We start from the raw sequence: 24,930 nt of genomic DNA on the forward strand, positions 1-24,930 counted from the left end.
GGAAGAACAATTTGAAACTTCTTTGGCTGCTTTTAAAAGTCAAGCGACAGAAGTCAGAAAGAGAAAGACAAATATAATATTGCTTATGTGAAATCTAGAAAAGTGGTACAGATGTGACCTTATTTGCAAAGCAGAAATAGAGACACAGATGTAGAAAACAAACTTACGGTTACCAAGGGGGAAAGGGGGTGTGGGATGAATTGGGAGATTGGGATTGACATATATACACTACTATGTATAAAATAGGTAACTAATGAGAACTGACTGTATAGCACAGGGAACTCAGTGCTCTGTAGTGACCTAAATGGGAAGGAAATCTAAAAAAGAGTGGGTGTATGTATAACTGACTCACTTCGTTGTACAGCAGAAACTAATACAACATTGTAAAGCAGCTGTACCCCAATTTAAAAAAAAATAGGTAAACAATAAGGACCTACTGTATACCACAGGAAAGAATACTCAATATCTTGTGATAGCCTATAAATGGAAAAGAATCTGAAAAAGAATATATAGGGCTTCCCTGGTGGCGCAGTGGTTGAGGGTCCGCCTGCTGATGCAGGGGATGCGGGTTCGTGACCCGGTCCAGGAGGGTCCCACATGCCGCGGAGCGGTTGGGCCCTTGAGCCGTGGCCGCTGGGCCTGCGTGTCCGGAGCCTGTGCTCCGCAACGGGAGAGGCCACAACAGTGAGAGGCCCCCGTACCGCAAAAAAAGAAAAAAAAAAGAATATATATTATGTATATGTATAACTTAGTCACTTTGCTGTACACTTGGAACTAGCACAACATTGTAAATTAACTAAACTTAAATTTAAAAAGAAAGGTCAAGGGCTTCCCTGGTGGCACAGTGGTTGAGAGTCCGCCTGCTGATGCAGGGGACACGGGTTCGTGCCCCGCCCGGGAAGATCCCACATGCCGTGGAGCAGCTAGGCCCGTGAGCCATGGCCACTGAGCCTGCGCGTCCGGAGCCTGTGCTCCACAACGGGAGAGGCCACAGCAGTGAGAGGCCCGCGTACCGCAAAAAAAGAAAAAAAAAAAAAATGTCAAGAGAAATGAGAACACTTCAGGTTGGTAACGACCAGGCTCTTCTACCTTCTTAGGCATAGCTCAGCCATCTCCTAAACTGCTGATTTTTCAGAAAGAATTACAGAAAGCAGAAAATGCTATCACCTTGGAGCATAAGGAGTTTGAAACCCAGAAACAAGCTCTGCAACAAAAACTACAAAGTGAAGTGAGTATTTCTCCTTGAGCACCCAGGGGTCAGGCCAGTCCACTGCATAGACGTGTGAACTTGGCACATGCCACACTGCTGTGAGTGGGATTTATTTTAACATCAGATATCCCTTAAGGTGCTAACGGGTGTCCTTTCTCCTCTGAGAGAACTGTCCAGTGGTCATGTGACTCTACATTCATAATAGTCACAAAATCCAGAGGCAAGCAAACTCACACACAAAATTCTCCAAGTCCTGATGGTGCCCACAGTGGAAGTGTCTCGATGCTCACCCTGTGACTTGGAAATACTGCTGCCCTCTCTCTGGTGTCTTCCCATGCCCTGGAGTAGCTGCTCTGACGTGCGTGTAAGAAGAAATGGAAACTTGCGTCATCGGTCGTCATTTTAAAGGGACCCTGTGGGTTACGGGTATAAAGCTGCTCAGAATTGGCAAAAGAAAAAGAGAGAATAAGCCCAATGAGAGGATTGTTCCCTTTGAAGTGAGCTGTGATTTGTTTTATGTTGATTTTTTTTTCTTCTTTAATTCTCTGCAGATTGAGCACTCTGCCCAGCTGAAGGCCCAGATATTGGAATACGATGCTTCTGTCAAGAGGTTAACTGTGCAGGTTACCAATTTAAAATTGCAACTGAAACAAACTCAGATAGGTTAGAGACATTTTTAACCTGTGTGTGTGTGTGTAAAACTTCTGACATTTGTGGAAATGTAATAATTGTTACTCATTGAATTTTTAGTAATTCTCAGAGTAGAGGTAAAGCCATAGAGCCATGGGCCATCTTAGAAGTCAAACTCCCTGTCCATTTCACGGATACCAGCCAGGTCATCAGCTGAAGTGACTTGCTTTCACAGGTGCCCCATGCTTGGGGGAGCCTCATACCCCAGATAGGAAAGGTGTGGTAGTGATGCAGAGGCCCCCAAATTCTTCCTGGACCTAGGTTTTCCTGTTTCATTTGCTACCCTGATAATAAGAGCAGTCTACTCTTCAGTGGTTTTATATACTCCTTGACAGGTGTATATACCTGTGGGAGAAGCAGAGTGCCCTGGCAAAAAGAGGGCTGCCGCTGGAATCAGAAAATTTGTTTTGTACCCCAATTTTGAAGTTAGTTGTTTGGCCTTGGACATGTTGCTTTTAACTTCCTTGGGCCTCAGTTGCCCCCTTTGTAATGAGGATAATAATACCTTCTGTGCCATGGAGGACGAAGGGGAAAGGTGATTGGCTCCAGTACAGTGCCTGGGGCATATGAAACACTGGGGAGATGGCCACTGCTACCATCTGATTACTATGTCTTCCTGTGGATGCGTGACATCTGCCCCTCCTCCTTCATAACAAGTGTTTCAAGGCTTAGACACTTCCTTTAGCTGCTTCCAAGCTCAGTGGAAGTTCCTGAGTGTTCGTGATTTTGAGCCTTCTTTAGTTCCTTCTTCCCACTCAGGCCCTTGGCCCCTTCTCCCCACGCCACTTTTATTGTGGTCTCTTTACTCATTTCTGCTCTTTCCCGTTCCTCATTTTCTCTCCACAATTCTGCCTTTGCCAAACTGCCCACAGCTGAAACCTGTACCAAGCTCCTGTCATTAGAAATAGTTTAATGAGGTTGGAAGCTTCTGGAACATAGGCATCACAAGCATCTGTCCCGTGGCATCATCAAAGTGGCTTTGCAGGAGAGGAGTGGTCACATTTACTGGCTTTGCATTAGGCCCGCGCAGTGGCTCGATGCCTCGCTAACTGGGGGATTCAGCCGCAGTCCCCCATCCATGGCATGGGAGCCGTGAGAGTTCTGGGCCCACAGTGGTGACCTGACCGCATGTCCTCCTATCTGAGACTCAGGCCGTATGCAGTGGATTTTGCCGCAGCCCTGGGGGTTCGGGGGCGGCATCCTGTAGTGCGACGCGTTCATTATTTTGAAGTCAAATGTGTGAACATTCATGCTGGGTGAAATAATTAAAGATTATAAATGGGTTTATATCAGCTCAGGTCAGATTTTTCAACCACATGAATTCAAGTCTGGTTAGGCTTTGTCCCCTAATACATTGTAAATACCTTTTCAGTTCTCAAAGCTTTTAGATTTCAAGGTCGTGCATAATGGATTGTGAAATAATAACATGCGTTACGAATGAAGGCATATGAAGCAGTAGCTGGTACACATGAGCTCTCAAGTAGATGTTAATAATTACTGTTATGACCATGCTTTCACAAACTATTTTTTTTATTTTTATTTATTGAAGTATGGTTGATTAACAATGTTAATTTCTGCTGTACAGCAGAGTGATTCAGTTACACGTGTATATATATATTCTTTTTGATATTATTTTCCATTATGGTTTATCATAGGATACTGAATATAGTTTCCTGTGCTATACAATAGGACCTTGTTGTTTATCCATTCTATATATAATAGCTTACATCTGCTAACCCCAACCTCCCATTCCATCCCTCCCCCAACTCCCTCCCTCTTGGCAACCACAAGTCTGTTCTCTTTGTCCATGAGTCTTTCTGTTTCGTAAATGTGACACAATTGAACACATCTTAGATTCCACATGTGGTATCACATGGTATTTGTTTTCTCTTTCCGACTTACTTCACTTGGTGTGATATTCTCTAGTTGCATCCATGTTGCTGCAAGTGGCATTATTTTGTTCTTTTTTTTTTTTTTTTTTCTTTTGATGTTTAGTTTATTACAGAATATTGAGTAGAGTTCCCTGTGCACATCTGTTGATGGACATTTAGGTTTCCATGTCTTAGTTCTTGTAAATAGTGCTGCTATGAACTTATGGGTGCATATATCTTTTTGGATTAGAGTTTTGTCTGTATACGTGCCCAGGAGTGGGATTGCTGGATCATATGGTAATTCTATTTTTACTTTACTGAGGAACCTCCATACTGTTTTCCATAATGGCTGTACCAATATACATTCCCACCAACAGTGTAGGAGGGTTCCCTTTTCTCCACACCCTCTCCAGCATTTGTTATTTGTAGATTTTTTAATGATGGCTATTCTGACTGGGGTGTGGTGGTACCTCATTGTAGTTTTGATTTGAATTTCTCTAATGATTAGCGATGTTGAGTGTCTTTTCATGTGCCTATTGGCCATTTATATTTCTTCTTTGGAGAAATGTCTACGTAGGTCTTCTGACAATTTTTTGATTCTGTTGTTTGTTTTTTTGTTGTTGAACTATATGAGCTCTGTGTATATTTTGGAAATTAAGCCCTTGTTGGTCGCATCGTTATCAAATATTTTCTCCCATTCTGTGGGTTGGCTTTTGTTTTATGGTTTCCTTTGCTGTGCAGAAGCTTGTAAGTTTGATTAGGTCCTGTTTGTTTATTTTTGCTTTTATTTCTATTGCCTTGGGAGACTGACCTAAGAAAACATTGGTACGATTTATGTCAGAGAATGGTTTGCCTGTGTTCTCTTCTACATATTTTATGGTGTCATGTCTTATGTTTAAGTCTTTAAGCCATTTTGAGTTTATTTTTGTGTATCATGAGAGGGTGTGTTCTGACTTCATTGATTTATATGTAGCTGTCCAACTTTCCCAACACCACTTGCTGAAGAGTCTGTCCTTTTTCCGTTGTATAAGTATATTCTTGCCTTCTTTGTTGAAGATTAATTGACCATAGGTGTGTGGGTTTATTTCTGGGCTCTTTATTCTGTTCCATTGATCCATATGTCTGTTTTTGTCCCAATAGCATGCCATTTTGATTACTGTAGCTTTGTAGTATTGTCTGAAGTCTGGGAGGGTAATGCCTCCTGCTTTGTGTTTTTGCCTTAGGATTGCTTTGGCAATTCTGGGTCTTTTATGGTTCTATATAAATTTTAGGATTATTTGTTCTAGTTCTGTGAAAAATGTCATGGGTCATTTGATAGGGATCGCATTAAATCTGTAGATTGCTTTGCGTAGTATGGCCATTTTAACAACATTCTTCCAGTCCAAGAGCATGGGCTATCATTTCTATTTCTTTGAGTCATCTTCAGTTTTCTTTATTAATGTTTCATAATTCTCAGCGTATAAGTCTTCCACCTCCTTGGTCAGGTTCATTCCTAAGTATTTTATTTTTTGAGGTGTGATTTTGAAAGGTATTGTTTTTTTACATTCCCTTCTGTTATTTCTTTGTTAGTGTAAAGAAATGCAACAGATTTCTGTATGTTAATCTCGTATCCTGCTACCTTGCTGAATTCGTTTATCAGTTCTGGTAGTTTTTGTGTGGCATCTTTAGGGTTTTCTGTATATGGTATCATGTCACCTGCATATAGTGACCATTTTACCTCTTCCCTTTCAATTTGGATACCTTTTATTTCTTTGTCTTGTCTGATTGCTGTGGCTAGGACTTTCAGTACTATGTTGAATAGAAGGGGTGAGGATGGGCATCCTTGAGTTGTTCCAGATTTTAGCAGGAAGGCTTTCAGCTTTTCACTGTTGAGTATTACATTGGCTGTGGGTTTGTCATAAGTAGCTTACATCTTTAGGGTTTTCTGTATATGGTATCATGTCACCTGCATATAGTGACCATTTTACCTCTTCCCTTTCAATTTGGATACCTTTTATTTCTTTGTCTTGTCTGATTGCTGTGGCTAGGACTTTCAGTACTATGTTGAATAGAAGGGGTGAGGATGGGCATCCTTGAGTTGTTCCAGATTTTAGCAGGAAGGCTTTCAGCTTTTCACTGTTGAGTATTACATTGGCTGTGGGTTTGTCATAAGTAGCTTTTATTATGTTGAGACATGCTCCCTCTATACCCACTTTGGTGAGAGTTTTTATCATGAATGGATGTTGAATTTTGTCAGATGCTTTTTCTGCATCTATTGAGATGACCACGTGGTTTTTGTCTTTTCTTTTGTTGATATGGTATATCACATTGATTGATTTGCGTATGTTGAACCATCCTTGTGAAGTTGGGATGAATCCCACTTGGTCATGGTGTATGATCTTTGTATGTGTTGTTGGATTCGGTTTGCTAATAGTTTGTTGAGGATTTTTGAATCTATATTCATCAGAGATATTGGCCTGAAGTTTTCTTTTTTGGCGGTGTCTTTGTCTGGTTTTGGTATCAGGGTGATGGTGGCTTCATAGAATGTCTTTGAGAGTGTTTCCTCCTCCTCAAATTTTTGGAAGAGTCTGAGAAGGATCAGTATAAGTTCTTCTTTGTATGTTTGGTAGAATTTGTGAGTGAAGCCATCTGGTCCTGAACTTCTGTTTGTAGGGAGTTTGTTGACTACAGATTCTATTTCACTTCTAATATCCGTCTGTTGACATTCTTTATTTCTTCTTGATTCCATTTTGGTGGGCTATATGTTTCTAGAAAGTTGTCCAGTTCTTCTAGGTTGTCAAATTTGTTAGCATATAATTGTTCATAGTATTCCCTTAGGGTTTTTTGTATTTCTGTGGTATTGGTTGTTATATCTCCTTTTTCCTTTCTTTATTTTGTTTCGTTGGGTTCTCTGTCTTCTTGGTGAGCCTGGCCAGAGGTTTGTCAATCTTGTTTACCCTTTCATAGAACCAGTTCTTGGTTTTATTGGCTTTTTCTATTTTCTTAATCTCTATTTTATTTATTTTCTCTCTCATCTTTATTATTCCTTCCTTCTGGTGACTTTAGGTTTTGTTTGTTCTTCTTTTTCTAATTTTTTTAAGTGGTAGGTTAGGTTTTTTATTTGACACTTTTCTCGGTTTTTTTGTTTTTTTTTTTGAGGAAGGCCTGTATCACTATGAACTTCCCTCTAAGAACTGCTTTTGCTATGTCCCATAGATTTTTTATGGTTCTGTTTTCATTGTCATTTGTCTCGAGGTATTTTTCAATTTCCTCTTTGATTTCATCACTGATCCATTGCTTTTTTTTTTTTTTTTTTTTGCGGTATGTGGGCCTCTCACTGTTGTGGCCTTTCCTGTTTGCGGAGCACAGGCTCTGGATGCGCAGGCCCAGCGGCCATGGCTCACGGGCCCAGCCGCTCCACAGCACATTGGGGTCCTGCCAGACCGGGGCACGAACCCATGTCCCCTGCATCGGCAGGCAGACTCTCAACCACTGTGCCACCAGGGAAGCCCGATCCGTTGCTTTTTTAGTAGCATGTTGTTTAGTCTCCATGTAATCGTTTTTTCTCATTTCTTTTTCTGTGGTTGATTTCTAGTTTCATGCCATTGTAGTCAGAAAAGATGCTTGAGATAATCTCTGTACTCTTAAATTTGTTGAGGCTTTTTTTGTGCCCTAGTATGTGGTCAATCCTAGAGAATGTTCCATGTGCACTTGTGAAGCATGTGTATTCTGGTTTTCTTTTTGTTTTGTTTTGGATGTAGTTTTCTGAAACTATCAGTTAAGTCTAACTGTTGTGTTGTTTAGTATCTCTGTAGCCTTACTGATTTTTTTTTTTTTTTTTCTACAACATCCATCCATTGATGTGAGTGGGATGTTAAAGTTTCCTACTATTATTCTTGTCAGTTTCTCCCTTATGTCTGTTACTATTTGTTTTATGTATTTGGGTCCTCCTGTATTAGGTGCATATATGTTCATGTCTGTAAAATCCTCTTGTATTGATCCTTTTATCATTGTATAGTGTCCTCCTTTATCTTTCTTTATGGCCTTTGTTTTAAAGTCTATTTTGTCTGATGTGAGTATTGCAACCCCTGCTTTCTTGTCATTTCCGTTTGAATGAAATATCTTTTTACATACCCTCACTTTCAATCTATGTGTGTCCTTTGCCCTAAAGTGGGTCTCTTGTAGTCAGCCTATTGTAGGCTCTTGTTTTCTTTTTAATCCAATCTGCCACTATGTGTCTTTTGATTGGAGCATTCAGTCTGTTTACACTTAAGATGATTATTGATAGATATGTATTTATTGCAGTTTTAAGCCTTGTTTTCCCATTGATTTTATATTTGTCCATTTGTTTTTGTTTTTCCTCGTGTGGTTTGATGATTTTCTTTTGTATTATGCTTACGTTCTCTTGTTTTTGTTTTTTTGTGAATCTGTTGTATGTTTTTGATTTGTGGTTACCCCGTTTTCAAGTATGTTAACCCCATTCTGTATCTACTTGCCTTAGACTGGTAGCCATATAGGCTGAAACGCATTCTAGGAAATGAAAAAATAATCTACATTTTCTTGATCTCCTCCCCCACATTTTAAGATTTTGATGTCCCCTTTTACATCTTTATATTCATTCTTTTGCTGTTCATTGTGGTTACCGTCATTTCACAGAAATTTTTTGATTCTTTTTTAATCTGTGTACTGGCTTATTTAGTCGATTTGCTTTTTCCTCTTTTCTATTTAGAGAAGACCTTTCAATGTTTCCTTTAGGATAGGTTTAGTGTTGCTGTATTCTTTTAGTTTTCACTTGTCTGAGAAATTCTTAACTTCTCCTTGTATTCTAAATGATAATTTTGCTGGGTAGAATATCCTAGGTTGCAGATTTTTCCCTTTCAGGACTTTGAATCAATCCCTCGCCACTCCCTTCTGGCCTGCAGTGTTTGTGTAAAGAAGTCAGCTGATAGCTTTATGGGGGTTCCCTTGTAATTAGCTCCTTGTTTTTCTCTTGCTGCTGTTAGCATCTTCTCTTTAACTTTTACCATTTTTATTATAATATGTCTTGCTACAGGTCTCTTTGGGTTTACATTGTTTGGGACCCTCTGTGCCTCCTGCACCTGGATATCTGTTTACTTCTTGAGGTTTGAGAAGTTTCAGCCATAGTTTCTTCAAATACATTTTCGATCCCCTTTTCTCTTTCTTCCACTTCTGGAATCCCTATTATGCATAGATTGGCACACTTTATATTGTCCCATAGTTCTCTTATATTGGTTTCATTTTTTTTTTCATTTTGCTTTCTGTCTGCTGTCCTGATTGGGTGATTTCCATTATTCTATCTTCCAAATGATTTATTCTTTCTTCTGCATTATTTGTTTTGTTGTGGCCATGCTGCACAGCTTGCGGGATCTTAGTTTCCTGGCCAGGGATTGAACCTGCACCCTTGGCAGTGAAAGCACAGAGTCCTAACCACTGGACCACCAGGGAATTGCCTGTTCTTTTGCGTTATTCATTCTACTATTCATTGCCTTTAGTTCAGTTTTCGTCTCGGCAAATGAGTTTTCTAATTTTTCTTGGTTCCTCTTTATAGTTTCTAGTTCCTTTTTACAGTACTCTGCATTTTTGTTGATATCCTTTCTTAATTCCTTCAGTATTTTCCTCATCTCCTTTTTGAAATTGGTGTCTAATAAACTGAAGAGATCTGTTTCATTGTTTGTTCTTTTAGGGGAATTTTCTTGGTCTTTTAACTGGGAGTGGTTCCTCTGCTTCTTCATTTTACTTATATTTCTCTTATTCTGTGAGTTTAGGAGAATCAGTTATCTACTGTGGTCTTAGAGGGCTATTTATATGTGGCATCGTCCCTGTGTAGCGTCTGTGGATTTCATATTTTTTGGCATGAGAGCCGTTTTTAGTATGGATGTGGATGCCTGTCACCTCTTTTCTCAACGTGTGCTGGTCGTTATCCCCTTGATCGAGGGGGTGTGCAGACGCAGCAGCTGCTGCCCAGTCCTGGAGTTCTCGGCAGCAGTGGGGTCTCGTGCAGCCCTGGAGCACACAGTGGGAGCAGAGGCAGCTTGCAACTGCTCCTGGGGCCTGGGAAGGCAGCTGTGGTGGCTTGCGACCACTCCTGGAGTCTGGGAGGGCAGTGGTGGTGGCAGCTGGAGACTGCTCCTGTAGCTCCTGTAGGTGGTGTCCTGCTGCCTTAGAGCGTGCAACCTGAAATGGGGCAGCGGCAATGGCAGCTTGTGACTGCTCCTGGAGCTCCTGTAGGCAGTGTCCTGCCACCTGAGAGCACATGCAGGGAAAAAGAGTGTAATGAGTGTAATGGTGGGTCCCGCCCCTTCCCTTGCATGCCACCCACACGATGGCTCCTTGCCTCTAAGGTGCACCAGGCTTCCTCTGCATACACCCTCAGGTGTGGTTGCATCAGACTTCAGCTCCTTCAGGCTGTTTCCACGCAGCCCACCCCAGTCCTCTCCCTGGGTCTGATCTCCGAAGCGTGAGCTTCAGCACCCAGCCCCGGCCCACACTGGCGGACGCGCATCTCAGGCTGGGGAGTACAGGGTGGTGGCACAGACCTTTTGTGCAGGTCTCTCTCCATCCTAGCTGCTGCAAACTGGTTGCTGCGTTCTCCTCCAAAGCTGTCTGTCTGTCCCGGCTGATCTCCGTGCCGGTGAAGGGACTTCCTGGGGTGCAGGAACCTGGCCTCTTTCACAGCTCCCTCCCAGGGTGCAGGTCCTGTCCCGATTCCTTTCTCACTTTCTTTTTTCTTTTGTCCTACCTGGTTGCATGGAGATTTTCTTGCTCTTTCAGATGTCTGAGGTCTTCTGCTAGCATTCCGTAGATATTCTGTGAGAATCATTACACATGTAGATATATTTTTGATATATTTGTGGGAGGAGGTGAGCTCCATGTCCTGCTCTTCCACCATCTTGATTGCTCCCTCCACAAACTGTTTAATGTGCCAGTTTGCCCTTACTACTTTGATTTTTCAGAAAAGAAATTCTCAATAAATTTTAATTTGATTCTCCACCTTTTCCCTTCCTGTCTCACACTGTCTGTCTGTTTGTAACCCGTAGCTCTGGAGAATGAAGTGTACCGCAACACGAAGCAGTCTTTGTTACATCACTCCATCAGTGGGTTAATGAGTGGCAAGGAGGGACCTCGTGATGACGACATAAGCGGGGATTTCTTGAAAAATCCTCTGAGACAAGATGAACTGATGGCGGGCCCAGTTATACCACAGATCCCCAGTTACCCAAATGCCAGCACAGAGAGTAGTTCCCCCGATTCCGACCTTGAGTTTGTAGCCAATACCACGGCAAGGGTGAGAGAGCTGGAGCAAGAGGCCGAGCGCTTGGAAAAAGCTTTCCAAAACTACCATCGAAGGGTCAGTCGGTGTCCCGCCGAGAGCCCATCGGCAAACAGGAGCCTGCCCACCCTGCACCTGCTGAGAGCTCTCAAGAACGCCCCTGCAGGTGCTCCTGAGAGGTGTGTTTTTGCAGAGGACAGAGTTGCCTCTCAGCAGCCTCTGTTGAATGCGCACAGAGGGGACGAGAGTGAGGCACCTGACGTGCCAGGCAGCACAGCCTCAAGGTCACACAAGGACACGGCCTCCAGACGCCTCTCCTCCACTCCCCTCCCCAAAGCAAGGAGAAGCCTTGATAGTGAGATATACCTGGAAGGTAAGCTACTGCCACAGGGGTTGGGGATGCTCTGGATGTGGGTGGGTTGGTCCTCATCGGCCCAGGATGAGGACTGCAGGAGCGCAGCCAGCACAGCAGCAGGTCGTGGGAGCCGGGCCCAGGAGAGCCCTGCCTTTGAACCGCGGGCTCCTGGGGAACCACGGCGTCTGCCCCGAGTCGCAGTTGGTGTGGGAGGCCGTGGGACAGAGCGTCAAGTGCCGGCATATTGCTCGGCACAGAAAGGTGCTCAGAGACTGGCACTGGCTTTGCCTTGGCTGCCGGTTAGTTTCATGTGTTTTCTTGTTACCGCTGCGGTTTCATTCAGGTGCCTGAATTGTCAGTTCTGTGGATCATTTACACAACTCCACTGTTTGCAAGGATGATAGAATTCATTTTCAAAGTAATAGAATTCTTTAGAAACCACACTGCTGTCTTCTCCACACAATCTGTAACATACTCACCCTGGTTCCTCCTGCCTTGTAGGTCTGGGCCAGTCCCCGGCCACTGTCCCCTGTCCCGACAGAACGCCACAGCCTTCACCTGCCGAGTCCAGGTACAGCCTCTCTGTGCACTCACTCTCCAGCCCTGCGGAGCAGAAGGCCGGGTATGTACCGCCTTCTGCCCAGCCTCTGCCAAGGCTGGTTGCTGCCTATGATCTCGGTCATGGCATGTTTGGGTCTTCTAGGTGATATTAAAGACTATGTGGCAGTATAGAATTTGCAGTCAGATTGTGAGATGTGTGATCTTTGAGAATCATCTGAATTACCTGGGGGGGAAAACACTCCTTTTAGCAAATGAGTAATTTTTACTCGTTTGCTAAACTTGATGTATAGAATATATACTATGGATGGGCTTCCCTGGTGGCACAGTGGTTGAGAGTCTGCCTGCCGATGCAAGGGACGTGGGTTTGTGCCCCGGTCCGGGAAGAGCCCACATGCCGCGGAGCCATGGCTGCTGAGCTTGTGCGTCCGGAGCCTGTGCTCCGCAACGGGAGGGGCCACAACAGTGAGAGGCCCGTGTACCGCAAAAAAAAAAGAAGAATATGTACTACGGTATTAATAAGCATTTGCATAGTTCCACGAATAGACTTGGTTTATAAAGATAAAACAGATGTACAGACTCTGCAAAAGCAAATAAATTCAGTGTAAACTTAAAATAGTTTCATACATCATTAAAAAGTCACAGATACTTAGGCATTTAAATATAAGCAAATAAGGTTCCACTTTGTAAATCATTGAAATAAATTCGAAAGTGGTAGTGGCTCCTAGGATATGATGGCTGAAGCAGGATGCGGTGGGTGTGTTGAGAAGCTCGGGGGAGGGAGGGGCAGGCTGGGATTCGAGTCACATGGGGGACTCCTGCCTGTGCCCAGTCCCCGTGGCAGGAGATTCTGACTCCTTCGTTCTGGGCTCAGGCCTAGGCATCTATGTGTTGATGCAGTTCTACTGTACAGAGTTGAAAACTGCCACATGTGCCTGTCCTGGTCCTCAAGTATGTAATATTTTTTATATCACTCCTTCTGTGCTAAAGCCAAGAGGAGAGGCAGGACACACATGGGCCGAGGTAGGCCACTGTGGTGTGTTGCATCTTTAGCTGGCTCATGCTAAAGGTGTGCACAGCTTTTCAAAAACTTGTCAAAAATTTTTTATAGTTCTTTTAAAGAAAAAATTCCTTCTAGGAACAGCCTTGAGAGTGCAACGTTATTCTTTGTTAACAGTGGTAGTACCTACCTCACAGCATGAGGTGGTCTGGAGGAGTGACTGAGTTAAAGTATATTAACTGTTTGGAATGATGCCTGGTGCGTGGAGAGCGCCCAGTGCACCATAGCTCTTATTCTCTATGAGTGCACGAAAAATTAATTGTCTGAAGCATTTTCTTGAGTCACAAAAGGCTTTTTCATCACCCTGTGCTCTAGTGTCTTATATTATTAAAGCTTCACACTCTTGAATTTTATTCTTTCCATCCAGTCTTTATCAAAGAGAAACAGAACTTCAAGACAAAAGTGAATTTTCAAATCTGGACAAGCTAGCTTTTAAGGATCATGAGGAATTTGAACTGTCTTTTGAATGTAAGTTTAAATATTAATACTTGTTTTTATAAGTTCAAAATGTAGAAAGTTTAGTTTTGGCAAAACATACCCATTGTTCTAAAAAATAAAGCAGTTACAAATTAGGACACTCATGATAAAACCACACATACAGATACAGTGCCTCATTTTTGTATCAGAAAGATTTTCAGGTTCTGAGTTCCATTTATTAAAAATTTCAGGATAACTAATTGCAAAGTCGGAACTAAGCCCATAAGTGAATCCTTAATTTATGAAGTTTAGGATTGCCTCAGGTTTAAAATAAGTGACTTCTTAAAATTTGCTTTTTTTTTCCTCTTTTATGGAATGTGAAAAAGTTATTATTATGTTTTTTGAATTATACTGATTCCATCAATTGCCTCAGATTGAGAAAACCCTTTCTTAGTTAGAGAATGGAGGTAAAAGAGTATTAGCTTAAGGGCTTCCCTGGTGGCGCAGTGGTTGAGAGTCCGCCTGCCAATGCAGGGGACACAGGTTCTGCCCCGGTCCGGGAAGATCCCACATGCCGCGGAGCGGCTGGGCCCGTGAGCCATGGCTGCTGAGCCTGCGCGTCCAGAGCCTGTGCTCCGCAACGGGAGAGGCCACAACAGTGAGAGGCCCACGTACTGCAAAAAAAAAAAAAAAAAAATTAGCTTAAGAGTCTAGAAACTGGTGTCCTGACTTTGGCCCTGCCTTACACTGAAGCAGGAGGCTCTGAGGTAGAACAGTCTAAAATAAGGATGTAGAGTCAACCAGCTCTGAGGTTCTTTCCGGCTTGGCAAGTCTTGGGTTTTTTTTGGTTATAGAAGCTTTATTCACGATAGCCAGAAACTTGAAACAACCCAGGTATCCTTCAATTAGTGAATGGTTAAACAGATGATGGCAAATCTATACCGTGAACTACCACTCAGCAATTAGTGAAACAGACTGTTGATACATGCAACAGTTGGCATGGATCTGCACGGAATTAGCTTAGTGAGAAAAATCAATCCTAAGATTACATACTATAGTAACTAGTTTATATAACATTCTTTTTTTATTGAAGTACAGTTGATGTACAATATTATAGAAGTTACTATGTACAATATAGTGGCTCAGAATTTTTAGAGGTTATACTCCATTTATAGTTACTATGGAGTATTGGCTCTCTTCCCTGTGTTATATTGGGAAGTCTTTTTTTTTCTTATTGGAGTATAGTTGATTTACAATGTGGAGCTAATTTCTGCTGTACAGCAAAGTGACTCAATTATATGCATATATACATTTTAAAAATATTCTTGTCCATTATGGTTTATCCCAGGAGATTGAATATAGTTTCCTGTACTCTACAGTGGGACCTTGTTGTTTATTCATTCTAAATGTAATAGTTTGCATCTACTAACCCCAGACTTCTAGTCCATCCCTCTCCCTCCCGCTTACCCCCTTGGCAACCACAAGTCTGTTCTCTATGTCTGTGAGGCTGTTTCTGTTTCATAGATAGGTTCCTTTGTGCCATATTTTAGATTCCTCATTCAAGTGATATCATATGGACTTTGTCTTTCTCTTTCTGACGTACTTAGTATGATAATCTCTAGGTCCATCTATGTTGATGCAGATGGCATCATTTTGTTCCTTGTTAGGGCTGAGTGGTATTCCATTGTATATATGCACCACATCTTCTTTATCCATTCATCTGGCGATGGACATTTAGGTTGTTTCCTTGTCTTGGCTATTGTGAATAGTGCTGCTATGAACATAGGGGTGCATATATCTTTCTCGATTCGAGTTTTGTCTGGGTATATGCCCAGGAGTGGGATTGCTGGACCATATGGTAATTCTATGTTTAGTTTTCTAAGGAACTGCTATACTGTTTTCCATAGTGGCTGCAACAACTTACATTCCCACCAACAGTGTAGGAGAGTTCTCTTTTCTCCACACCATCTCCAGCATTTATTATTTGTAGACTTTTTAACGATGGCCATTCTGTGTGGTGTGAGATGGTACCTCATTGTAGTTTTGATCTGCATTTCTCTGATACTTAGTGATGTTGAGCATCTTTTCTTTTTTTTTTATAAATTATCCCAATATGTGATTCATTGATATTTAACTTATAATTTACAGAATACTTTGATTTATGTATTATTTGGTATACCTGATTCTGTCCTTACTCTACTAAAATATGTTCTCAACAAAATAGAGTGTTAAAACACAATCAAATAATGATATATCACTCCTCTTCTCAAAACCCTATACTGGCTTTTCAAGTATCCCACTCAGATGAAAAGTCCAGGTCCTTACGCTGAGGTTACCATTTCTCTCTGTGGTATTCACTGTCCCCACAAATCTTCCCTTTTTGCCTATAAAGGGGTCTCAAATTATCACCATTAGTATTACCCATTCAGTTCAGGGCCATTAAAACCAATTAAGTCATGGGACTTCCCTGGCGGTTCAGTGGTTAAGAGTCTCTGCTTCCAATGCAGGGGGCACGGGTTCCATCCCTGGTTGGGGAACTTAGTTTCATCCCTGGTTGGGGAACTTAGTGGCCAAAATAAATAAATAAATAAAACCAATTAAGTCAGGTGATCTGGAACATGCACTCTGGCCCTCTTGATCTAGTTCCCTTTACTTCTCAGATCTCAGCTCACTTTCCCGGCTCATTCAGTTTAGGCACCCAGGCTTCCTGGCTCTTTTCCCAACACTGTACCCTTTTTACATATTGTCACATTCAATTTGCTAAAGTTTTGTTAAGAATCTTTGCATCTAGAGCATCTTTTCTTTACTGGCCATCTGTATGTCTTCCTTGGAGAAATGTCCATTAAGGTCTTCAGCCCAGTTTTTGATTGTGTTGTTTGTTCTTTTGTTGTCGAGTTGTATGAGCTGTTTGTATATTTTGGAGATGAAGCCCTTGTTAGTCGCATCACTTGCAAATATTTTCTCCCATTCTGAGGGTTGTCTTTTCATCTTGTTTATGGTTTCCTTTGATGTGCAAAAGCTTAAAAGTTTGATTAGGTCTCATTTGTTTATTTTTGTTTTTATTTCTATTGCCTTGGGAGACTGACCTAAAAAACATTGTTACAATTTATGTCAGAAAATGTTTTCCCTAGGATTTTTCCTAGGATTTTTATGGTGTCATGTCTTATGTTTAAATCTTTAACCCATTTTGAGTTTATTTTTGTGTATGGTGAGATGGTGTGTTCTAAATTCATTAATTTACATGCAGCTGTCCAACTTTCCCAACACCACTTGCTGAAGAGACTGTCTTTTTCCCATTGTATATTCTTTCCTTCTTTGTCGAAGATTGACCATAAGTGTATGGGTTTGTTTCTGGGCTCTGTTCTGTTTCATTGATCCATATGTCTGTTTTTGTGCCAGTACTATGCTGTTTTGATTACTGTAGCTTTGTAGTACTGTCTGAAGTCTGGGAGGGAAATGCCTCCTGCCTTGTTTTTTTGCCTCAGGATTGCTTTGGCAATTCTGGGTCTTTTATGGTTCAATGTAAATTTTAGAATTACTTGTTCTAGTTCTGTGAAAAATGTCATGGGTCATTTGATAGGGATCACATTAAAGCTGTAGGTTGCTTTGGGTAATATGGCCATTTTAACAACATTGTTCCAATCCAAGAGCATGGGATATCTTCCTATTTCTTTGAATCCTCTTTAATTTCCTTATTTATGTTTTGTAGTTCTCAGTGTATAAGTCTTTCACTTCCTTGGTCATGTTTATTCCTCGGTTTTTTTGTTTTTTGGGTTCTGGTGCCATTTTAAAAGGTATTGTTTTTTTACATTCCCGTTCTGTTGTTTCATTGTTAGTGTAAAGAAAGGCAACAGATTTCCAAATGTTAATCTTGTTTCCTGCTACTTAGCTGAATTCATTTATTAGATCTAGTAGTTTTTGTGTGGAGTCCTTAGGGTGTTCTATATATTGAATATAGTGTCGTGTCATCTGCATATAGTGATCATTTTTCCTCTTCCCTTCCAATTTGGATATCTTTTATTTCTTTGTCTTGTCTGATTGTTGTGGCTAGGACTTTCAGTACTATGTTGAATAGAAGAGGTGAGAGTGGGCATCCTTGAGTTGTTCCAGATTTTAGCAGAAAGGCTTTCAGCTTTTGGGTGTTACATTGGGTATTACATTGGCTGTGGGTTTGTCATAGATAGCTTTTATTATGTTGAGAGATGCTCCCTCTATACCCACTTTGGTGAGAGTTTTTATCATGAATGGATGTTGAATTTTGTCAGATGCTTTTTCTGCATCTATTGAGATGACCATGTGGTTTTTGTCTTTTCTTTTTTTTTTTTTTTGCGGTACGTGGGCCTCTCACTTTTGTGGCCTCTCCCGTTGCGGAGTACAGGCTCCGGACGCGCAGGCTCAGCGGCCATGGCTCATGGACCCAGCCGCTCCGCGGCATGTGGGATCTTCCCAGACTGGGACACGAACCCGTGTCCCCTGCATCGGCAGGCGGACCCTCAACCACTGCGCCACCAGGGAAGCCCTGTCTTTTCTTTTGTTGATGTGGTGTATCACACTGATTGATTTGCATATGTTGAACCATCCTTGTGAAGTTGGGATGAATCCCACTTGGTCGTGGTGTATGATCTTTTTTATGTGTTGTTGGATTCGGTTTGCTAATAGTTTGTTGAGGATTTTTGCATCTGCATGCATCAAAGATATTGGCCTGTAATTTTCCTTCTTGGTGGTGTCTGTGTCTGGTTTGTCCCTGCTGTCAGGGTGATGGTGGCTTCATAGAATGTCTGGGAGTGTTTCCTTCTCAAGTTTTTGGAAGAGTTTGAGAAGAATCAGTATAAGTTCATCTTTGTATGTTTGGTAGAATTTGTGTGTGAAGCCATCTGGTCCTGGACTTCTGTTTGTAGGAAGTTTTTTGACTACGGATTCTATTTCACTTCTAGTGATCGGTCTGTTCAAATTATTTATTGCTTCTTGATTCCATTTTGGTGGGCTGCATGTTTCTAGAAAGTTGTCCGTTTCTTCTGCATTGTTGAATTTGTTGGCATATAATTGTTCATGGTATTGTCTTACGGTTTTTTGTATTTCTGAAGTATCAGTTGAGATTTCTCCTTTTCCATTTTTTTATTTTGTTTATTTGGATTCTCTCTCTTCTCTTCTTGGTGAGCCTGGCCAGAGGTTTGTTAATTTTGTTTACCCTTTAAAAGCACCAGCTCTTGTTTTTACTGATTTTTTTCTATTGTTTTTTAAATCTCTATTTTATTCATTTCCTCCCTGATCTTTATTATTTCCTTCCTTCCGCTGACTTTCAGTTTTGTTTGTTCTTTTTCTAATTCTTTGAGGTGGCATATTAGGTTATTTGAGATTTTGTTTGTTTGTTTTTTTTGAGGAAAGCCTGTATCGCTATGCACTTCCCTCCAAGAACTGCATTTGCTGTGTCCCATAGATTTTGTATGGTTGTGTTTTCATTGCCATTGGTGTCAAGGTATTTTTAATTTTTCTTTTTTTAAAAAAAATATTCGTTTATTAATTTATTTGGTTGTGCCAAGTCTTGGTTGTGGCACGTGGCATCTTTGTTACCGTGTGTGGGATCTTCGTTACAGCATGTGGGATCTTTAGTTGCGGCACACGGGATCTAGTTCCCTGACCAGGGATCGAACCCAGGCCCCCTGCATTGGGTATGCAGAGTCTTAACCACTGGACCACCAGGGAAGTCCCTAATTTTCTCTTTGATTTCCTCATTGACCCATTGGTTTTTTAGTAACATGTTGTTTAGTCTCTGTGTACTCGTTTTTTTCTCATTTCTTTTTCTGTGCTTGATTTCTAGTTTCATGCTGTTGTGGTCAGAGAAGATGCTTGAAATAATTTCTGTACGCTTAAATTTGTTGAGGTTAGTTTTGTGCCCTAGTATGTGGTCAGTCTTAGAGAATGGTCCATGTGCACTTGAAAAGAATGCATATTCTGTTCTTTTTCTTGGATGTAATGTCCTGAAAATATCAATTAATTCTAACCTTTCTACTGTATCATTTAGGACCTCTGTTGCCTCATTGATCTTGTCTAGAAGATCTGTCCATTGATGTTAGTGTGTGTTAAAATCTCCTACTACTATTGTATTCCCATCAGTTTCTCCCTTTATGTCTGTTAGTATTTGTTTTATGTATTTGCGTGCCTCCTATATTACGTGCATATGTGTTGATGCGTGTAAAAGCCTCTTCTTGTATTGATCCTTTTACCATTATATAGTGTCCTTCTTTATGTTTCTTTATGATCTTTGTTTTAAAGTCTATTTTGTCTGTTATGAGTATTGCAACTGCTGCATTCTTGTCATTTCCGTTTGCATGATATCTTTTTCCATCCCCTCACTTTCCATCTATGTGTGTCCTTTGCGCTAAGGTGGGTCTCTTGTAGGCAGCATATTGTAGGCTCTTGTTTTTTAATCCAGTCTGCCACTGTGGTTGTTTTTTTTTTAATTAATTAATTAATTAATTTGGTAGCGCTGGGTCTTAGTTGCAGCACATTGGCTCCTTAGTTGCAGCAGGTGGGCTTCTTAGTTGCAGCATGCCTGTGGGATCTAGTTCCCTGACCAGGGATTGAACCTGGGCCCCCTGCATTGGGAGCACGGAGTCTTAACCACTGCGCCACCAGGGAAGTCCTGTGTCTTTTTATTGGAGCATTCAGTCCATTGACATTTAAGGTACTTATTGATACATATGTATTTATTGCCATTTAAAATGTTGTTTTCCAGTTGATTCTATGTTTCTTCTTTGTTCCTTTTTGTGGTTTGAGGATTTCCCTTTATGCTTGTGTTTTCTTTCTGGTTTTTGTGAATCTATTGTATGTTTTTGACTTGTAGTTGCCCTGTTTTTCAAGTATGTGAACCCCTTCCTGTATCTGCTTGTTTTAGACTGATAGTCATATAGGCCCAAACACATTCTTTAAAAAGTCTACATTTTCTTACTTTCCTTCCCCACCTTTTATGGTTTTGATGTCCTTTTTTTTTATGTCTTCATGTTTATCCTTTTGCTGTTCCTTGTTTTATTGTTGCTTTCACAAATTGGTTTTTGATTTTTCTTTTTGATCTATATATACTGGCTAATTTAAGTGATTTACTTTCCAATAGTGATTTCGTCCTTCCTGTATCTTTTTGTTTCTTTTCTATTTAGAGAAGACCTTTCAATATTTCTTTTCAGATAGGTTTAGTATTGCTGTTTTCTTTTTGTTTTTGCTTGTCTGAGAAATTCTTTATTTCTCCTCCTCTTCTAAATGATCATCTTGCTGGGTAGAGTATTCTAGGTTGCAGATTTTCCCATTTCAAGACTTTGAATATATTTTGCCACTCACTTCTGGCCTGCAGCATTTCTTTAGAAAAATTAGCTGATAGCCTTATGGGAGGGTTCCCTTTTAATTAATCTTTGTTTTAAGATTTTTTTTAATCTTAATTATCTTTTAATCTTTTAATTAATCTTTGTTTTTCTTTTGCTGCCTTTAGAATTCTCTCTTTAACTTTTGCCATGTTTATTATAATATGTCGTGGTATAGGTCTACTTTGCGTTTACCTTATTTGGGACTCTCTGTGCTTCCTTATCTAGATATCTGCTTCTTTAGGCTTGGCAAGTTTTCAGCCATCGTTTCTTCAAATATATTTTTTATCCCCTTTTCTCTTTCTTCTCCTTCTGGAATCCCCATTATGGGTAGATTGACCTGCTTTATATTATCCCATTGGTCTCTTACATTGCTTTGTTTTTTCATTTGGTTTTCTGTCTGCTGTTTGGATTGTGTAATTTCCATTATTCTGTCTTCCAGATCACTTACTGTTTCTTCATTATTCATTCTGGTATTCATTGCCTTTAGCTCCCCTTGAGTCTTGGCAAATGAATTTTCTAATTTTTCTTAGCTCCTCCTTATAGTTTCTAGTTCCTTTTTATAGTTATCCACATTTCTGTTGATAGCCTTTCTTAATTCCTTCAGTAGTTTCTTTTCTTTCTTTTTTTTAGCTCAGTGTCTGTTAGACTGAAGAGGTCTGTTTCATTGTTTGTTCCTTCAGGGGAATTCTCTTGGTCTTTTACCTGGGAGTGGTCCCTCTGCTTCTGCGTTTTACTTACATTTCTCTTACTCTGTGAATTTAGGAGAAACAGTTATCTACTGTGGTTTTGGAGCGCTATTTATATGCAAGAGCGTCCCTGCGTAGCTTGTGTGAGTTTAGTATTCTTTTTGCGTGAGGGCCGTTTTTTGGTTTGGATGCTTACCGTCTCTTTCCTCAGTGTGTGCTGGTTCTTATCCCTGTGATAGGGGCTGTGCAGGTGTGCGGCCCACGCATCCTCCCAGGAGGGCGGGGGCAGTGATTGGTGCCCGGTTGTGGGATCCTCAGCAGTGGCAGTGGGTGCACCCGCCCCCAGAGCTTGTGTAAGTGGTGCCCTGCCACCTGAGAGTGCGCATGGAGAAGCTCCTATGGTGGTCCCCCTCCTCTCCTTGCACGTCCCCCAACAACGGCGCCTTGCCTATCTGGCCGTTCCAGGCTTCTTCCCATACTCCCCCAGTTGTGACACACCACACCCGAGCGCCCTCAGGCTGTCTCCCGGTTCTGACCTCTGAAGCCTGAGCCTCAGCACCTAGCCCCCAACCACCCCAGCAGGCTGAGGGGTGCCGGGTGGCAGCACCAGCCATCTGTGCAGGTCTCTGTTTTGCCCTCCACAACCCGGTTGCTGTGCTCTCCTCCAAGTCTTTGAAGCTCCCCCTCTTTCCCAGCTGATCTCCCCACCAGTGAGGGGACTTGCCAGGGTGCGGAAACCTTTCCTTTTTTGCAGCTCCTTCCCACGGGCGCAGGTTCTGTCCCGACTCCTTTCTCTCTCTTTCTTTTTTTTTCTTTCTTTTTTCTTTTATCCTACCCACTCACCTGGCGTTTTCCTCACCCTTTTGGAAGTCTGAGGTTCTCTGCCAGTGTTCAGTCGATGTTTTGTGAGAATCGTTCCACGTGTAGATGTATTTTTGATGTATTTGTGGGAGAAGGTGAGCTCCATGTCCTACTCCTCCACCATCTTGATCCAATCCCCCAGGAAGTCTTTATATTTGTATATTAACCTATTGTTTGCCTTGTGAGCTTCATCCTCAAGTCCGAGTGTATAGTATTTTGAACAGGTAAACGAAAGGGCTTAGTATGTTTTACCAAATCTTTGTAACCAACTTCATTAACTTTGTTAAATCATTGATATTTAAATAGAATTCAAATGATTATGTGCCAAGCCAGGTGAATTCTTCTGTCACTGGATTGATTTTCCTACTGGGTAACAAATTGAATTTGTAAATGAATCTCCTAAGAATGCTTTGAGAAACAGATACATTGGCAAGTGGCTAGGCTGACTTCCTAGAATCCTGTAAGGAAAGAGCTGGCCCAGTTGCTTTGTCTGAAACTTAAATGCTCAGCAAGGAGTTATCCCCACCCTCCCTTCTCTTGCTGCTGCTGTGAAGGACTCATGGGGGACTCGTTTGCACCTCATGTAGATGCAGGGAACATGCTGAGGCAGTTTGAGATGGACGGCCTCCATCCTGCTGGCAACGTGCCTCATGTGGACGGTGCTGCAGCCATTGTGCCTGCCAGACGTGTCTCTTATCAGTACCCAAGTAAGTTTTTCTTTAACTAATGAGATATGTTAATAATAATAAATATTATTTTTCTTTGTCTCTTTGCTTCCTTCATGCCTTAAAAAATTAGGAAAGTTAACCCTTTATATTTCAGTCTTCAGAAAAGCTGATGATATTGGAGGAAAAGTGATCATCAGACTTAACTTGTCTGGCCCACTTTGTCTCTCCCTCTCCCTTCTCCAGACTCCCCCCTTCCCTTAGCAGCCTGTGGAGGGGGAGATGGGAGCTTTGGTTTGGGGCTTGGCCAATAGCCAGGTCCTTTTCTCCTTGGACCAAAGTGCTGAAGCCTTATGTTGGCAATTCCTCAAGTAAAACCACCTACTAGTCGTTTGCAAACATTCGGAGAACATCATCCCCCAAACCTACGTAAAGCCTCTTGTAAGCAGTTTGTTTGAAGTCACGGTACTCAGGAATATGTGAGTTGCTGACAGAAGCAAGAGATTTTTGAGAGGGTTGATTTTGCTGATTCCCACGTAAATCATTCTGGAAAGCACTCTGTCAGGGCAGCTTGATCAAGAGCTTTTTCTGTGCTGGGCACTTTCATGGAGGCTGGGAATTCAGCAGTGAACCAGCCCAAGTCCCTGCTTCACAGAGCTTCTAGTGAAAGGGTGGGATGGTCAGCAAGCCATCACCAAGGACCTCCAGTCGGATGGGTACTGAATAGGAACGGTGGCCACCCGAGAGCGGACCTGATGGGCAGCCGTCTGGCAGAGATGGGAATAAAAATAATAGAATAGGGCTTCCCTGGTGGCACAGTAGTTGAGAGTCCGCCTGCTGATGCAGGGGACACGGATTCGTGCCCCGGTCCGGGAAGATCCCACATGCCGCAGAGTGGCTGGGCCCGTGAGCCATGGCCGCTGAGCCTGCGCGTCCCGAGCCTGTGCTCCGCAACGGGAGAGGCCACAGCAGTGAGAGGCCCGCGTACCGCAAAAAAAATAAAAATACTGGAATAAGGAAAACCAACTGAGTAGATAGGTGTTCTGCCTCTGAGATGGAATGGAGATTATAATAATGGCTTTTAAAATGATTATTAAGTAGTGTGGCTACATTTTGATCATTGAGAAATTCTCTGCTGTTCATGTGACCTCTGCCTCTGGGCCCAAAGAGAAATGAAAAGGCTGAAACTTGGTATCTTTGAGGTGCCCAGTGGAAGAGCTTCTTTTTTTTAACTCTTAATCCAAAGAGGTTTTTGTATGCCACTCTGCAGCCACAAAGTACACCCCACGGCAAAGAAGGAGCCCTTTTTTCTTCCTTCTTTAACTTTTTTAATTGGCACCAAACAGCATTCCTATCTGAGGTCCCTGTTCCATGTGAGAAAGCGACACCATTTGGGAGTGACCCTTCTCCCCCAGCAGGGAGGCAGAAGGTTGCATTTCTGCCTGTGGAAATGACCAGCTGCCGCCTCTGGTGTTCAAGTTCGTGGCCAGGATCAAGGGACAGAGAAGATTGTTACCTCTCTCCTATTAGGAAAGCTAGCTCAGTTCTGTTGGTGATGTAGAACAGGGCATGGCAAAGAGGTTCAAAGTCCTCTGGTGTGAATCTACGAGTTTGTTTGTTTCTCAGCATTGTTTAGGGGGGAAGAAATGAGGTTGTAGACTGGAGCTGGTGGAGAAAGGTCAGCATAATCATCAGCGGGACGGGAATTTAATTAAACCTGTGAGGCACAGGGACTTGTGCTGTGGGCTATAGGGAGTCGACACATAATTAAAGCATGGGCCTCGCCTGGAAGGAATAGAAGTAGTAAAAAGATACCCAGGGTTTTGGGCAAGGCAGGCACGAAATACCGTGTGAATATGGCGCTGGAGAGGCTCCCTGTCCCTGTGGGGACACGTAGGTGCGCTTGGGTTGGGGCTCGCGGGGTAGGTAGGG

General features: G+C 42.1%; 1 protein-coding gene across 4 annotated transcripts in view; it reads left to right on the forward strand.

The window, feature by feature from the left end:
- Positions 1–24,930, forward strand: part of OFD1 (OFD1 centriole and centriolar satellite protein) — a 64,593-nt gene that overhangs the window by 36,500 nt on the left and 3,163 nt on the right. For 2 of the 4 annotated variants that reach the window (XM_024755241.1, XM_024755240.1), the window contains exons 14-19: positions 1,098–1,228; positions 1,762–1,873; positions 10,809–11,414; positions 11,898–12,018; positions 13,382–13,482; positions 22,921–23,040. In XM_024755241.1, the coding sequence (XP_024611009.1) occupies positions 1,098–1,228; positions 1,762–1,873; positions 10,809–11,414; positions 11,898–12,018; positions 13,382–13,482; positions 22,921–23,040 (1,191 nt within the window). The remainder of the gene's footprint in view (positions 1–1,097; positions 1,229–1,761; positions 1,874–10,808; positions 11,415–11,897; positions 12,019–13,381; positions 13,483–22,920; positions 23,041–24,930) is intronic. The other 2 variants (XM_024755242.1, XM_024755243.1) reach the window with 2 other exon arrangements.

This window comes from Neophocaena asiaeorientalis, unplaced genomic scaffold (assembly GCF_003031525.2).
Source record: "Neophocaena asiaeorientalis asiaeorientalis breed wild unplaced genomic scaffold, Neophocaena_asiaeorientalis_V1.1 scaffold668, whole genome shotgun sequence".
NCBI classification, from domain to species: domain Eukaryota; kingdom Metazoa; phylum Chordata; class Mammalia; order Artiodactyla; family Phocoenidae; genus Neophocaena; species Neophocaena asiaeorientalis.